This window comes from Magallana gigas, chromosome 10 (assembly GCF_963853765.1).
Source record: "Magallana gigas chromosome 10, xbMagGiga1.1, whole genome shotgun sequence".
Lineage (NCBI taxonomy): Eukaryota > Metazoa > Mollusca > Bivalvia > Ostreida > Ostreidae > Magallana > Magallana gigas.
In genome coordinates, this window is record NC_088862.1 from 4,870,858 (window position 1) to 4,885,584 (window position 14,727).

Below are 14,727 nucleotides of genomic sequence, written 5' to 3' on the forward strand. Positions count from 1 at the left end.
AGCAAATGTAACAAAGTTGAAGTTGTGAAGCACTGCTAGATTTTTCAAATATTGATAATATGTCTTATCATGGTATTACGAAAATTAGACATAGTGGTTGTTACCGCCAATACTGCAAATAGTCATATCCTTGCTGGTACTGCTCACATACCACTATTTTTACCCCGTGCTCATTGTAAGCGCAAGTAGTTCCATTCTAAAAATGTATGTATTATTTCAAAAATTCCTAGGGGTACTAAATGGTCGAACTTGATTCCTTTTATGGCATGGATGGAAAGAAGAAGGTTTGACAAAAAATACAGGCAGGAAAAAATTTAGAAAAAGTATCTTTACAGGCGCAATAGAAAGGGTGTAAAGAGGCCAATGTTTACATAAATTCCAAAGTGAAAGTGAATTTTTCATGGTAGGGGTTATTTTAGGGGCCATATCTCAGTCCCCTCTCGATTGATTTTCCTGTAGTTTGGATATGTTGTTGGATTAGTGTCATTCTATAGGTATGCTGTATTTGAACTCATTTGAGCCGGTGGAATTTTTTATATGATTTATTTTTGTATAAAGGAATAAGAGGGAAAAATAATTGAGTTCTGTGTCCTACTGCAGTTAGTCATATCTATGTTGTGATGTCATCAGTTTTTTAGCTCAATTTTTTTGTGGGTAGAGTGAATTTATACTGTTAGGTGGGCTCATGTCTTATTGTCTAAGATCACTTTGTACTGAAATTTCACTGAAGGAAACTACTTAATTGGTGAGTGTTATAAGGTGTATAATGTTGGAATGTTTTCCAATGTATATGTACATTGTGCAGTAGAATATTATATTACAGTACATTTTTAGTGTAGGTATAACGTTAAAGTTACTATTTATGCATATGCATGGATATTTCAAGGTCATTATTAATGATACATTGATAAAACTATATGAAGGTACTTATATGTAATTATGAGGCATGTGTGCAACTTCGCTGGATTATGTTAGGTTTATAATTGATATATTACGGGAGGTAACTTCATTTGCAACATGTATATCATTGTAGTTGTCTAGAGTTATGCCTCTTTGTTTACATTTGTCGGTAGCCAAACTTTGCTAGGGCATTTCAGATTTATCTATCAAGATGCATATCTTATTATGATTAATTGAATTAGGTTGTACTGATATATTTGATAGTCATACATTAAAATGATTTCATCATTGTTAACATATATTTGCTATGATGAATTAGTGTGTGTTTTTGAATTAGTTTATTTACAATATTTTTTCTCTATTTTTTGTAGTGATTCGTCTATTGATTCGTCTATCGTCTTACGTCATACGTCTATCATCTTTTGCCTTTCATCTAAGATCTAGAGTCTATCAACATATTGTCGTATTCCATATATTCATTGGTTAACAATCATATTCTGTCACCCTCCAAAATAAAGACGCATTTATAAAAGTATCCAACAGTTTCCTTATTTCATTGGCCAGTACAGCGATAAGAAAAAGCAAACTTTCAATGCATCATAAAATCAAAAATATTAGATATAGCTGAATATGATATAGTTATATACATTGTCAATTCATATAAGAAAACATACTAAAGCGGTGCTTTTTAGTTTTGTATAATTTATTGCGTAAGTTGTAATAAAATGCTTCAATCAGCAGGGGCTATCTTTCTTTAACATAAAATACTGAAGATTTTACTAACATTTTATAATAACACAAACGGGGATCAAATGAATGATTTTTCAGTGGTAAATATGCTCATGATATAGGGATAATAATCTGGCCTGAAATGTGATGTTGTTTCTTTACAATTTTGTTTTCCCATATCTACTCTCTCAGAAGAGATAACCTTTATTAAATTTTAGACATTTATAATGTTAATTGTCTCAGATAATGCTAACTTAGTCTAGAGTTTGCAATTGTCTATTAAGTCATGTTTTCCCAATTACAATACATTTACCACTGTGAACCAGTTATGAAGGGAAAAATGAAAAAAAATCCATCCAAAGATTATGTGGCTTCAAACACCAAAAACGTTTTGTTTATAGTTCTAGTACATACAATTTAGTTATGTTACAAAAATCTAAATCCATGTGAGAGGGCCGGGGGCCGGGTGTACTTATATTGCCTCATAAAATTGTTATCAATGTTCTAGTTTCTTGTAATTTTTTGTAAACATTTCTTTACTTTTTTTGCTCCTTGCCAAAAGTTAGAGTTCAATTCGTTCTGTTCAAAATTCATTTTTTTAAATGTAAATTTAAATATTTGAATGTCGCCATCCAATATATGGTACCCAACACCGCCCGCCTTGTTGCTAGATACCTTAAAAATTTTGAGTTAAAGTGAGTAGGATTATATTCTAAAAAGTTATATCACTTATGAAATGAACATTCCACCTTTATTTAGTATTTAGTAATTTAAGCGGCGGTAAAGCTCGTATTAAGGAGACTGAGTGGTTAGCTAGCAAATTACCAATCAGAATTGCCTTAAACCTTTAAATATGAGTTTTTGCCCATAAAATTTTATTAAAAAAATATAGCAGTTTTTGGCTTTAGAATATGTACGCTTTCCTTTTTTCTGTATTTTTTCATAATATACATGTAGGTGAATGTAGCCAAAAATGACCATCCATCCCACTGAAATACCAGCCAGGTTTTCTTTTTGAGTGAATGTAAACATTCTCAATATGTTCCAATCACCAGACACTAAAAAAACTCTGAGATCCGCTCGTGGTTTTTTCATATTTCATTGAATATGCTAGTTTGAGGCTCGATTTTTTATTGTGTTTATTTAAAAAATCAAGGTTGGATAGTTACACATATTTTAACCAAGCTATTGTTATTTATTATCATGAAAAGAATTCAGATGTTATGTAGGCTCCTTAAGTTTCGTTTATTAGATATTAGTCCAGAGGAGAAAATGTTGTTTAAAAAAGTGTATCCGAGATATTGGGAAAGAAGTACGAAGAAAAACAAACAAACATGATTTCTTCATACTTCTTCTTCGCAACGTTTTGATCCATGCATCGTAAGTTGTGCTTAATGCATATATTTTACCTTTTCTACCTTGAAAAGATTGTTAAGAAGGTAGTAGTGATTAAACACTATATTTTGCAATCACCTTATGTTATATTTAACGTGAGAGTGATTTGTTTATTTCGAAAGCTCTCATCAGCTTTTGTTTTATTTTTCATGAATTATATAATGGCTTTACATATAAGTCTTGTTATTTTTCAAATCACTTTGATTCTTTACAACCCTTTTTATATACTTGTAAATTGTATCTGGAATTGGTGAGTTTGTTTAAAAAAAAAAGAAGAGATATACATTTCAATTCCTTAAGACTATTATAAGCATGACCGATCACGGCGCTGAAAGATGATCATGGCGCTGAACGTAATTGGTGCATGCCTATATAGAACAACGAGTCTTTTAACTGCGCACTTAAGTCCTGGTGGCGGAGGCAAGAGTTGTCCGCTTCTGCTTAAATAACACTGTTAGGGAAAAGGTTATAAACTACTAGTAAAATCCAGTTATTAATATGTTTATCTGACAACGCTAGTTAAACCGTAAGTATCGACCTTCAATAACTTATTCCGATTGAAAAATATTATTTAATTCAATAATGGTTTATAACGTTCTTCGTTTGATAAAATCCAGTTATTGACCAAAAATGCACCTCTCATTTATAAATTACCCTTACAGATTGACCTAATAAAAATGAAATTTTAAAACCGAAAATTATTATATGTAGAGAGTATTTACTTAATGCACATTTGCTCTGTTTTATGCGATAACGAAACCAGGAAAATTTTACAGGCCATATTTGTTATATAAACTTTTTTAAAGTTTGTAACAATTGACTGATTTTATGGAATTTAGCTATGTAATCCTGTAAGGATCTTTTACACAGGCGATAAACATAAATGCATGCATAAAAACATGTTATTTTATTTCTTTTAATATGCTCATTTAAACCATTACAAGCAAAAATGTAAAATAATTGATGATAATGTTACGCTTACTAGTGCTTGTGTGTAACAGTTTTAGAAATTGAAGCTTGAATATTGACAAAGTCTTGCAAAAAATAAAAATATTTCTCATTCCGTTTTTAGGTTTTAAAAATAATCTTCTGGAATAGTTTATACATCTTCAAGTAAAAAAAATAATTTCAGAAATATAGTTTAAATTCCTCAACTACGTTGTACTTACATGAACACAAAGGCATTTCATTGGTAAAATTTTCCCATGTATCATTTCAGTTGACTCTTCTAAGTAAAAAATAAAAAATGGACTCTGATAATAATCTCCAGGATGTAATAAGATGCCATTTTTGCGAAATACCTGCGCCACAACTACATTGTGACACCTGTCACACCAATCTCTGTAAGGTATGTGTAGGGGAACATCTTATGGACGAAACCAAAAACCACAAAGTACTGCCAATTAAAAAGAGATCTTACACCCCTACCTATCCTACATGTCCAAAACACATCACAAAACAATGTAAACTCCACTGTGAGCAATGCGACAAAGCAATATGTATAATTTGTGTGGCATCCGTGGAACATAAACAGCATAAAGCTGTTGACATCATGGAAACTTTTCAACACAAAAAAGAAATTATGGAAAAAGATTTAAAAGAGTTAGAAAAGTCCATTTTTCCGCATTATAAACGGTATGCGTCAGTTTTACCAGCTCAGAGAGCCGACCTGCAAGAAAAATGTCAGAAATGGAAAATATATTACATCGAACAGGAAGAAGACTGTCATGCAGAAATTATCAAAGCAATCGGCAGAAAAAAGTCTGAAATCAGCGGTGTATTATCCAAATATCAATCTGTCTTGGACAATCTGGAACAAGAACTTCAACACAAAATTTCTGAAATCGCACAAATTATTCATAATCTAAAAGATTTACTGAACTCTAATGATATGAATCTCGTCTCTTCGTATAAATCATGCCACGATAAATTCAGACAATTGCCTCCAAAATTTGAAATATTTATACCAAACACAATTCCAAAGCCAGTAAACGCAGAAAAACTCTGTGAACAATTTGCGTCTATGTCGTTATTCACCATTACAGCTGAGAAAAATGAGTTGCCAGGTGATGAACTTGTATCCTTTCACTCAGAGAAGCTTTTTCTGAATCAGCCATCATGTGTCACAGCTATTAGAACAGAACAGCAACATTTACACTGTCACAGTGTGGTCTGTCTGAGTGATGAGGAACTATGGACAAAAAATCAGAATAATATCATGAAACTCTTCAACATCGAAGGAAAACTATTAAAATCAATCAAAACCATATCAGGAAACGTACCAGAAGGCATAGCAGTGACAAAGAATGGAGATCTTGTTTACACTGATTCTAATGAAACAACTGTGAACATTGTGAAGAATGACAAGATAGAGTTATTGGTAAGCCTATGCGGTTGGATACCTCTTGATATATGCAGTACCTCTTCTGATGATTTTTTTGTCATCATGATCAGTGATGATAATCAAAAAACAAAAATTGTGCGTTACTCTGGCTCCACTGAGATACAGTCATTTGATATTCAATTGATGAATGACTGTTCAACGACGAGAGAAAATAACATTAAACACATAACCGAGAATAACAACTTTGATATCTGCGTGGCTGACTATAATGCCAAAATGGTTTTTGTGCTAAACAAGGTTGGCAAGCTCAGATTTAGGTACACTGGGTGTTTATATTGTTACAGGACAATATTAAGTCCGAGTGGCATCACTACTGATAGCCAAAGTCGAATCTTGATCGCAGACTATAACAACGACTGTATTCATATCATAAATGAAAATGGGCAGTTTCTCTGCTGCATTGACAACTGTGATTTACGCTATCCATGTGGTTTATGTGTAGACACAAAAGACAATCTGTTCGTGGCTGAGGGTGACACCGGTCTTGTGAAGAAAATCCAATATTATACGTGAAAAATACTATTTATACAAACAGTGTGCATTTGTGCTTGTTTTTGTGCAAGTTCGCGCGCGTGCAATTTTATTGTCTTTGGTGTGTTGAAAAAACAAGAGACAAATGTAGTGATACATGTAACTGGTTTATGAACCGTAAAACAAGTAACATGATATAGTTTTTTAACTAATGAAACATGCATTTAATGATTTTTTGATAAAGACAATGACAAGAAAAAGCTTGTACGTGGATTAAATGACGAAGAAGGGACACAGAAATGGAACAGAATATCGATTGTGAATTTGTTTTAAAAAACTAAGGATCCTCTTTACAATATTATGTTTTCATTCACGAACATATCATTTAGATTTGTTGTAATTTCTTTGAAATATATAATTTTTATTATAATATATATACGATCCTCAATTTTTCTGAGCCTGTTCTAAAAACATATTCTACAATTTTTTAAGCAACAATTGGTCCCTCAACTTTTTTTTCTGGCTCGTCATTTTATAATACGATACTATGTGGCCGCATTGAAAAACTTTGTGTATGAAAAAGATACAGTTTAATAATAATAAAGGAGCTTGGCACCTGCCCTGCAAAAATTTACAAAAGGAAACGAATATACCACAATTAATTTATTTCAACAGGTCAAAGTCAACAATGTGCATTTTACACCAAAACATGAATTATGGATACTAAATGATATTTTTCTGAACCAAATCTACAACAATGTAAATAACTATTTTAACTTCAATGAGCAAAACACTTCATAAAGTAAATTTTGACAATAAAAATACTCCAATAAATAAACACATAACATAATTTATGATGATAATAAATAAACTGTCGAAAATGTTTATCCACTTCATCATGTCACAATGAAAAGCAGTGTCCCTAGATTAAACAATCGTGTTGATTAAAAAAAAATAACATGGCGGAATTTTATCAAGTTGGGTCCTGAGTATTTCAGAATGGAGAAAAGATGTAAACATTTCCCGTTATAAATCTCCGTAAGAAATTTGTTTTCATTCCTGTGAACTATTATGAGTGAAAAATTATAATTTTTCAATGAAGATATCTTGGATATTTCCCCTTTTATCGATTTCAACAGCATTTCTTTCACTTTAGTACGATTAATTGTGTTATCAAGTTCAGATCCAATAAAATGCAAGTAATCAACGTTCTCTCTTTTCTTTGAGACCGTAAGATTTGGAGTAGAGATGGAATAAAATCATCCCCACAAATCCACACACAGTAATGGCCACACAGTCCACCACGGCCAGACTTGCCGTTACTATGGCCGCTGTCTCGTCGTTAGGACACGTGGTATTGTACGCCGTGGATACATGGGTTTTTTTATCCTTCACATAGTGCGTGTCAACTGCTTTAGTACACCAAAGAATGCCGACCACGGAAAGGGCGAAGAATGTTAAAGCAGCGAAGCCCGCAAAGATGTACATTATGTATTGGATGAAGAACTGTGTGTACATCAAATAAAAGAAAACACACATTAATTATCAATAAATCAAAATTTACATTTTAATTCATAAAAATAAATATACAGAGCCTGAAAACAGATCAATGCGTATGTTCAAAATATTGTTAAGGATAGATATATATCTGTTAAATTTTTCACTGATGGAGGATTTTGGATACCGAGAGGTATTGTGTGTGTGTGTGTGTGTGTGTGTGTGTGTGTGTGTGTGTGTGTGTGTGAGAGAGAGAGAGAGAGAGAGAGAGAGAGAATTATACCAGACATCTGGCCTTTGATCCAATGTCCCGTTCCTCCTCTTTTTCCCTCCCAATTTTGCGTAGAAAGAATCCAAGAATAGCACAGACCGCCAACTACACCGAAACATTTAAATATTTATTAGCTTTGGAAATAACGTTTTACTTTATTTCTTTCGTTTATTTGGTTGGCCTTTTTACGAAGTGGGAATGCAATATTGTTTTTAAAGAGGGCTGGTGGGTCATGAACAGTTTTAGACTGTTTGATTTCTATTTAAAGCAGAGCTCTGTAAAATAAGGAATACAAAAACAGATTTCAAAGATAAAATACAAGGATATTTTTCCTTTAATTAAAAAATAGCTAATAGCTAAACAAAGCTTATCTAAACATTTAAACATAAGTAGATCGGACGGATATTTTGTTGACCTAACATTGAAGAGGAGTAAACAACAAGGGTATCACAATTTGGATATTTTCTTTACTATTTATATACATGTACAATATGTAGCTTACGGCCAAAATTATTATCTCAAAGTTTAAGACAATCTGAATAAAATCAGATCCTCGATCGCCCCTGGTTTTTCTATTGTCGCTATACGCTTGTGTGACGATCTACGGGAGCGGATCTTAAAGGATCTGATTTCAATCAGATTGAAGCTTAAGACAGATCTGATGATTAATCAGATGACAGCCCCAGCCTCCTTAATAGGAGTGGAATACACAGGTACTTCAGTGGATGACGCGGACTAACACTCACCAAGATCCCTGGGTAGAGTGAGCCCCCGGTGATGTGCCAGCGTGTGTGGTGTACGTCGTCAGTATCCGTCCCCACCACAATGTTACCTATCCCCACACCCACCCCAAACAGCGCCAGACCGGCGCACACCAGAGTTTGCTTCCATAGAACGCTCACAGAAGCATTGCGGCGTGAGTGCAGAGCCTCTGAAAAACACCCCGAAATTTATGTTATCAATAAACGGTCTTTTTTCAGACTTATTGATAATTAAAGGGGCATGGTCACGATTTTGGTCAAAAATTATTTTTTCGATTTTAATGTTTAAAATGCTTCAGTAAGGCATTTTTAATAGGCGACCAAAATTTCAGTGTCATTTGTTGAGTTATAAGCAAGTTACAGAGCTTACAATTCCTCGCTATGTAAACAAAGCTTTTGTTTACATTAATATTTTGAACGTTGAAGTGAAAATTCCAGTTTTAGACGTAAAACAATTGTGTTAATCGTTATGAACTGTTTATTTATGCTTAAAATGAATCAGAATCAGAATATAGACAAATCATCTTGAAAAAGATTTTTAATGGTATATTGAACCTATGTAAACAAAAACAGGGCACCAGCCTTGTTTACATGACGAAGAATTGTGAGCCCTGTATCTTGCTTAAAACTCATCGACAGGCACCCAAATTTCATTTGATCATTAGAAATACATTCCTAAAGCATTGTAAATAATAAAAACAGAAAAATAAAATTTGACCAAAATCGTGACCATGCCCCTTTAATTAAGAGATTGACGCATATATAATATATTGTAACTGTGAAACAATGTCCGATAACAGATCGTTATTAACACATGTACATATATCATAACCAGGTGTTTGAGGACATGACCCAACCTCCGTCAACCCCCCCCCCCCCCTACTTTCAATCCTCCACCCACACCTAAGTATTCCAGATTCCCGGGCCTTTATCCATTTTTTTCTATCTATTTTTAATTCTTTTATAAAATCTCTCTGATCTAAATTATGCTTTAATAATAATACTTCATTTTTGACATAACAATACCGCCATTTAATCGTTTGATTTTAGTTTCTTAGTGCATTTAAATATCTGATTTCGCAACTGGGCTTGTACCGAATGTCCATGCAGCCATATTTTTATTGATTTGAGCCTTATACCTGGCGAAATGCACTAAACATATCTGAGTTAAGAAAAACCCATGCATTACCAATACGTAGTGAATGTGTCAGTACGATTTACTACAACAGTCTTATGTGGTTATTTTTAGCGAAGTATTTCAAAATATCATAGTGATACAAGCATCTGGGCATAATGAAATATCCTATACAATATATGAATAAGAAAGAGGAGGAGATGTTGGTTTGTATATTTAACATGCAACGGAATAATTGGACTAAAAAAAGCCAAAATCTTTCGATGTAAATGATGAAGGTATTCCCTCTTCGTTCCTCGAATATAAATGTCACCAGACCTAGAGGTTTAAGTGCATTCATGCAAATAATGCACATACAATAAATATGAGACGAAGGAAAAGGTATCAATTAGGGAGAAATGGAGATATGAAAGGATTTCCAAATCAAAGTATTGTGACAGAAGGAGTCGTCAATAGCCAATACATGTCCTCTATCACGTAGTTTAACTACTAATACACAATAACTTCATTAATAAATACACAGAGGTGAATGAATTATTAATATTTAACATTGCTAAATCAATTATAGCATTAAGTTTGGTCTGCACAATTGCAATATGTATATATTGGACTGTGGTTAAATCCAAAAAATATTACAGTGTCCGGTTTTATATAAAGAAAATTTAAAAAAATGAAAGACTACACAGAATAAAACGTTAGCGCTTTCATTAAATCTTCAGACGTATATACACTGTAAAACATATGTACACTGTACGAGGGTTGTTCGGAAATTATTGAGACATTTTCTCTTATTCTTTAAGTAAAAAAGATAAACCCTTGAAATTTCACCAAAAAGTAAATCAGGATAGAGATTATCAATGTGAAAAGTTTCTTGTCCATAGCAGGAATAGATCATTCCTGGTAAGCTGGCCAACGGGCCTTCGTCCAGTGACCCGGCGCAACCGCAAACTTTCCGCAACGTCATTTTAACGCTTCTTATTGCTCCTGTGTTTTAAACACCTTACAAACGAACGGAAATAAGAATTATTCTTTATTTCTCATCTTTTGTTTTCATTTCAAGATGTCATCATTCACATTTTCTCTCATTCTTGGTTTTTTTAAAGGAAAAATCGAGTTATTTTTACCCGAAAGTTTAATTACTGTGAATGTCTCCTGCAGTCATTTTTTTATGTATTTTAGAACTGTTGACAACAGTTAGCGTGTCAAAAGTACTTGATAATTAATCCCTTTGGCCTAATTCTAGTTAAACATCAGTGAAAAAAATATGATGAACTGAAGCTCTATACCTTGTCTTGTCATCGTATAGTTTTTTTTAAGCAATTGCGTGGCCTTAAAAGGTCTTTTTCTGAGATTTCCACCAGTTTGACGGTTTTCAATGCGCCGCCTTGACGTCAAAATTCAATGTACAGTCGTTGTCAGATTTCTATTGTTTGGTAAATATACGTGTACCATATCCGTATTTCAACTCGAACATCAGTGAAACTTAATCAAAAGTTAGTCGCAAAGAATAGCAAAATGAACATATTTAATTTGACTTCTTTTATCATTAACTGTACTTCTACGTACACTTATAAATTAGATGTTTAAGTTGTTAAATCTCCGAGTTCATGGCTGCGCCGGGTACCCCGATCACCGACTTGTTTATCTACCGTCGTTAACAAAATATTAAATATTCTTTTAATATTACTTTGTTTTATTATTTGTTGGCGTTTCTTCCGTGTCGATGCCAATTTTCACCAAAATTCGTCAATTAGAAAAGAAAATATTCGAGTTGTCTCAATAATTTCCGAACAACCCTCGTATATACATACTGTCTCGTTTTTCTTGCATCTCTGCCAGTGTTTTGGGGTCTAGCTTCACTCCATACGGATAACCGTACGACATCGGCTGTATCATGGTTGGTACTAGTGGCAGACAACAGCTTCGTTAATTTCCCGCCTCTCAACGAACCGCCATAGGATGCAAAACTGGCAAATCTTCACCCCTAATTCCGCCTCTCAACGAACCTACATGGAATACAAATGTGGACCTACCGCCACAGGTGCACCATTTGTCGTGAATGGTAATATAAGAACAGAGTATATGTGTACGTATTTTTCATGTGATGTGAACGTCGAAACTAGAGGTAGCCCGAAGAATAATCGATATTTAAACCCGTACCGCTTATTAGCCCTATTTATTACAGACGTATTTGTCTGCCCTTGATTAAAAGACAGAAGTATTATGCAATATTAAACAATTTAGTGATTTTTTTTTACTACGGCATTCATTTAGCACAAAAATATTAAAGTCTTTTAAATGCCTTGTATATGTTACAATACAGAGTGCTATATAGTACTACCAATGTACGAGATGTCAAATACAAACTCGAAAATCTTGCAATAATTAAGTTTAAATTCTACACAAAAAAATTATTTTAAGGATCGTTTGAATATCTTTTCTGAAACATCATTCCGTTGTTCAAAGAAAGATGCATCGTATATATACTTTTAATTGGTTTATATGATTTTTTTATTATTATTTTTTAGAGAAAGGGGAAATATGTTTTGGTTACAAGTACCACATTGTAGAGTTTAAAATTTGGTGTGAATAATCATTCATGTGAATAACTGCATGATAATGTTATCTAATAAATCATATCCAGTGATATCAATATGACGTTTTATATTTTCAAATAAAAAATTATTGATGAAAATTTAAACAAGAGGCCCATGGGCCACATCGCTCACCTGAACAGCAGTTCCTTGTAACATTACATTTCGTAGCATATGCTTTTTCTATTTTAAACATTGAACCCCTTTCTGGGGACCCAGTAATGGTCCGAGGTTTATGGTTGGCTTGAACAACATAAATAGTAACATAGGAATGAAAATGTGTAGCACTGCGGTGGGACCGCACGTACACAACCTGAAAAACTGAACGTAGAAGAGTTCCACTTCAAGAGGAATAACTCTCAGACTGTACAGAACATTAAGAAAGATAACTCTTGGTTCCACTACATTAGAGTTTACACAATTTGAGGATCCTTGCATAGTAATCTCACAAACTGTAGCATTATAGTTCTCGAGAAGAACTTTTTAAAAACATTTTCAATATATCTTTCTATGTTAAACTTTGAACCCCTTTTGGGGCCACAGTATTAGTTCAGTGCTAAAGTTTTAATTATTTGGAATCTACATTATTTAAAGATGCTTGCATAGTTATCTCACAAGCTGAAGCATTATAGTTCCCTAGAAAAAGATTTTTCAACATTTTCCCTCTATATTTCTACGCTAAACTTTGAACACCTCTTGGGGCCTCAGTATTAGATTGAGGTCACGGCTTTTATAATTTCGAATCTACACTATCTGAGGGTGCTTACGTAGTTATCTGACAAATTGATGCATTGTAGTTCTCGAAAAGAAGATTTTTAAACATTTTCCATATATACCGGTACTTCTACATTTAACTTTAAACCCATCTTGGGTCCCTAGTATTAGTCCAGGGGTCACTAATTTAAAACTGTCGAACCTTCATTATCCAAGGTTGTATGCATGATAGTAATCTCACAAATTGAAGCATTGTAGTTTTCGAGAAGAAGATTTTTTAACCTGTTACCTTTATATTTCTATAATAAACTTTGACCCCATCTTGGGGCCCCATTATTGGTCCGGGGGTCACGATTTTACGAATTATGAATCTACATAAGCGAAGGATGCATGCATAGATATTCCATTAACTAAAACATTGTAGTTCTTGAGAAGAAAATTTTTAAACTTTTCCTTTGTTTTTTAAAATGTTTAAATTTTGAACCCCTCTTGGTGCCCATCAATTGTCCGGGAGTTACAATTTTTTGAATCTACATTATTTAAGGATGTACATGTATGCATAGTAATATCCCAAACAGTTGCACGATGGTTCTTGAGAAGATTTTAAAACATTTTCCTATATATGTTAAAATCTAAACCCCTCCTGGGGCCCCACTTTTGTTCGGGGGTCAAGATTTTTTCAATCTTCGCTATATATACAACCTTTTGTGTATGTATTGGCATTTTTGGTGAAGTGGTTCTTGAGAAGAAAATTTTTAAACATTTTTCATATGTAGTTCTATGTTAAATTTTGATCCCCGCCTGGGGCTCCAGTTTTGGTCCGAGGGTCACGATTTTTACAATTTAGAATCTTCATTATACATACAAGCTTTTGTGTAAATATTGGCATTTCTGGTGCAGTGGTTCTTGAGAAGAAGATTTTTTAAACATTTTCCTATGTATTTCTATGTTAAACTTTGAACCCCGCCTGGGGCCCCAGTTTTGGTCCGAGGGTCACGATTTTTACAATTTAGAATCTTCACTATATATACAAGCTTTTGTGTAAATATTGGCATTCCTGGTGCAGTGGTTCTTGAGAAGAAGATTTTTTAAACATTTTCCTATGTATTTCTATGTTAAACTTTGAACCCCGCCTGGGGCCCCAGTTTTGGTCCGAGGGTCACGATTTTTACAATTTAGAATCTTCACTATATATACAAGCCTTTGTGTAAATATTGGCATTTCTGGTGCAGTGGTTCTTGAGAAGAAAATTTTTTAAACATTTTCCTATGTATTTCTATGTTAAACTTTGAACCCCGCCTGGGGCCCCAGTTTTGGTCCGAGGGTCATGATTTTTACAATTTAGAATCTTCACTTTGTATACAAGCTTTTGTGTAAATATTGGCATTCCTGGTGCAGTGGTTCTTGAGAAGAAGATTTTTTAAACATTTTCCTATGTATTTCTATGTTAAACTTTGAACCCCGCCTGGGGCCCCAGTTTTGGTCCGAGGGTCACGATTTTTACAATTTAGAATCTTCACTATGTATACAAGCTTTTGTGTAAATATTGGCATTTCTGGTGCAGTGGTTCTTGAGAAGAAGATTTTTTAAACATTTTCCTATGTATTTCTATATATGTTAAACTTTGAACCCTGCCTGGGGCCCCAGTTTTGGTCCGAGGGTCACGATTTTTACAATTTAGAATCTTCACTATATATACAAGCTTGTGTGTAAATATTGGCATTTCTGGTGCAGTGGTTCTTGAGAAGAAGATTTTTTAAACATTTTCCTATGTATTTCTATGTTAAACTTTGAACCCCGCCTGGGGCCCCAGTTTTGGTCCGAGGGTCACGATTTTTACAATTTAGAATCTTCAC

At 33.6% G+C, this 14,727-nt stretch overlaps 1 protein-coding gene and 1 long non-coding RNA gene across 2 annotated transcripts; one reads left to right on the forward strand and one right to left on the reverse strand.

Annotated features, from left to right (window-relative positions):
- The first annotated feature begins 413 nt into the window (after positions 1-413).
- Positions 414-6,352, forward strand: LOC109617905 (uncharacterized). The gene is made up of 3 exons (XR_010710096.1): positions 414-745; positions 1,272-3,550; positions 4,244-6,352. It is a non-coding gene; the product is annotated as an uncharacterized lncRNA (long non-coding RNA).
- A 437-nt stretch (positions 6,353-6,789) lies between these two features.
- On the reverse strand, positions 6,790-11,658 carry LOC105339062 (uncharacterized). Its single transcript, XM_066073236.1, has 4 exons — positions 11,375-11,658; positions 8,414-8,598; positions 7,680-7,772; positions 6,790-7,405 (listed from the first exon to the last, which is right to left on the reverse strand). Exons 1-4 carry the CDS (start codon positions 11,457-11,459, stop codon positions 7,103-7,105), a joined length of 666 nt encoding a protein of 221 aa, XP_065929308.1. The 5' UTR covers positions 11,460-11,658; the 3' UTR covers positions 6,790-7,102.
- Positions 11,659-14,727: the final 3,069 nt, after the last annotated feature.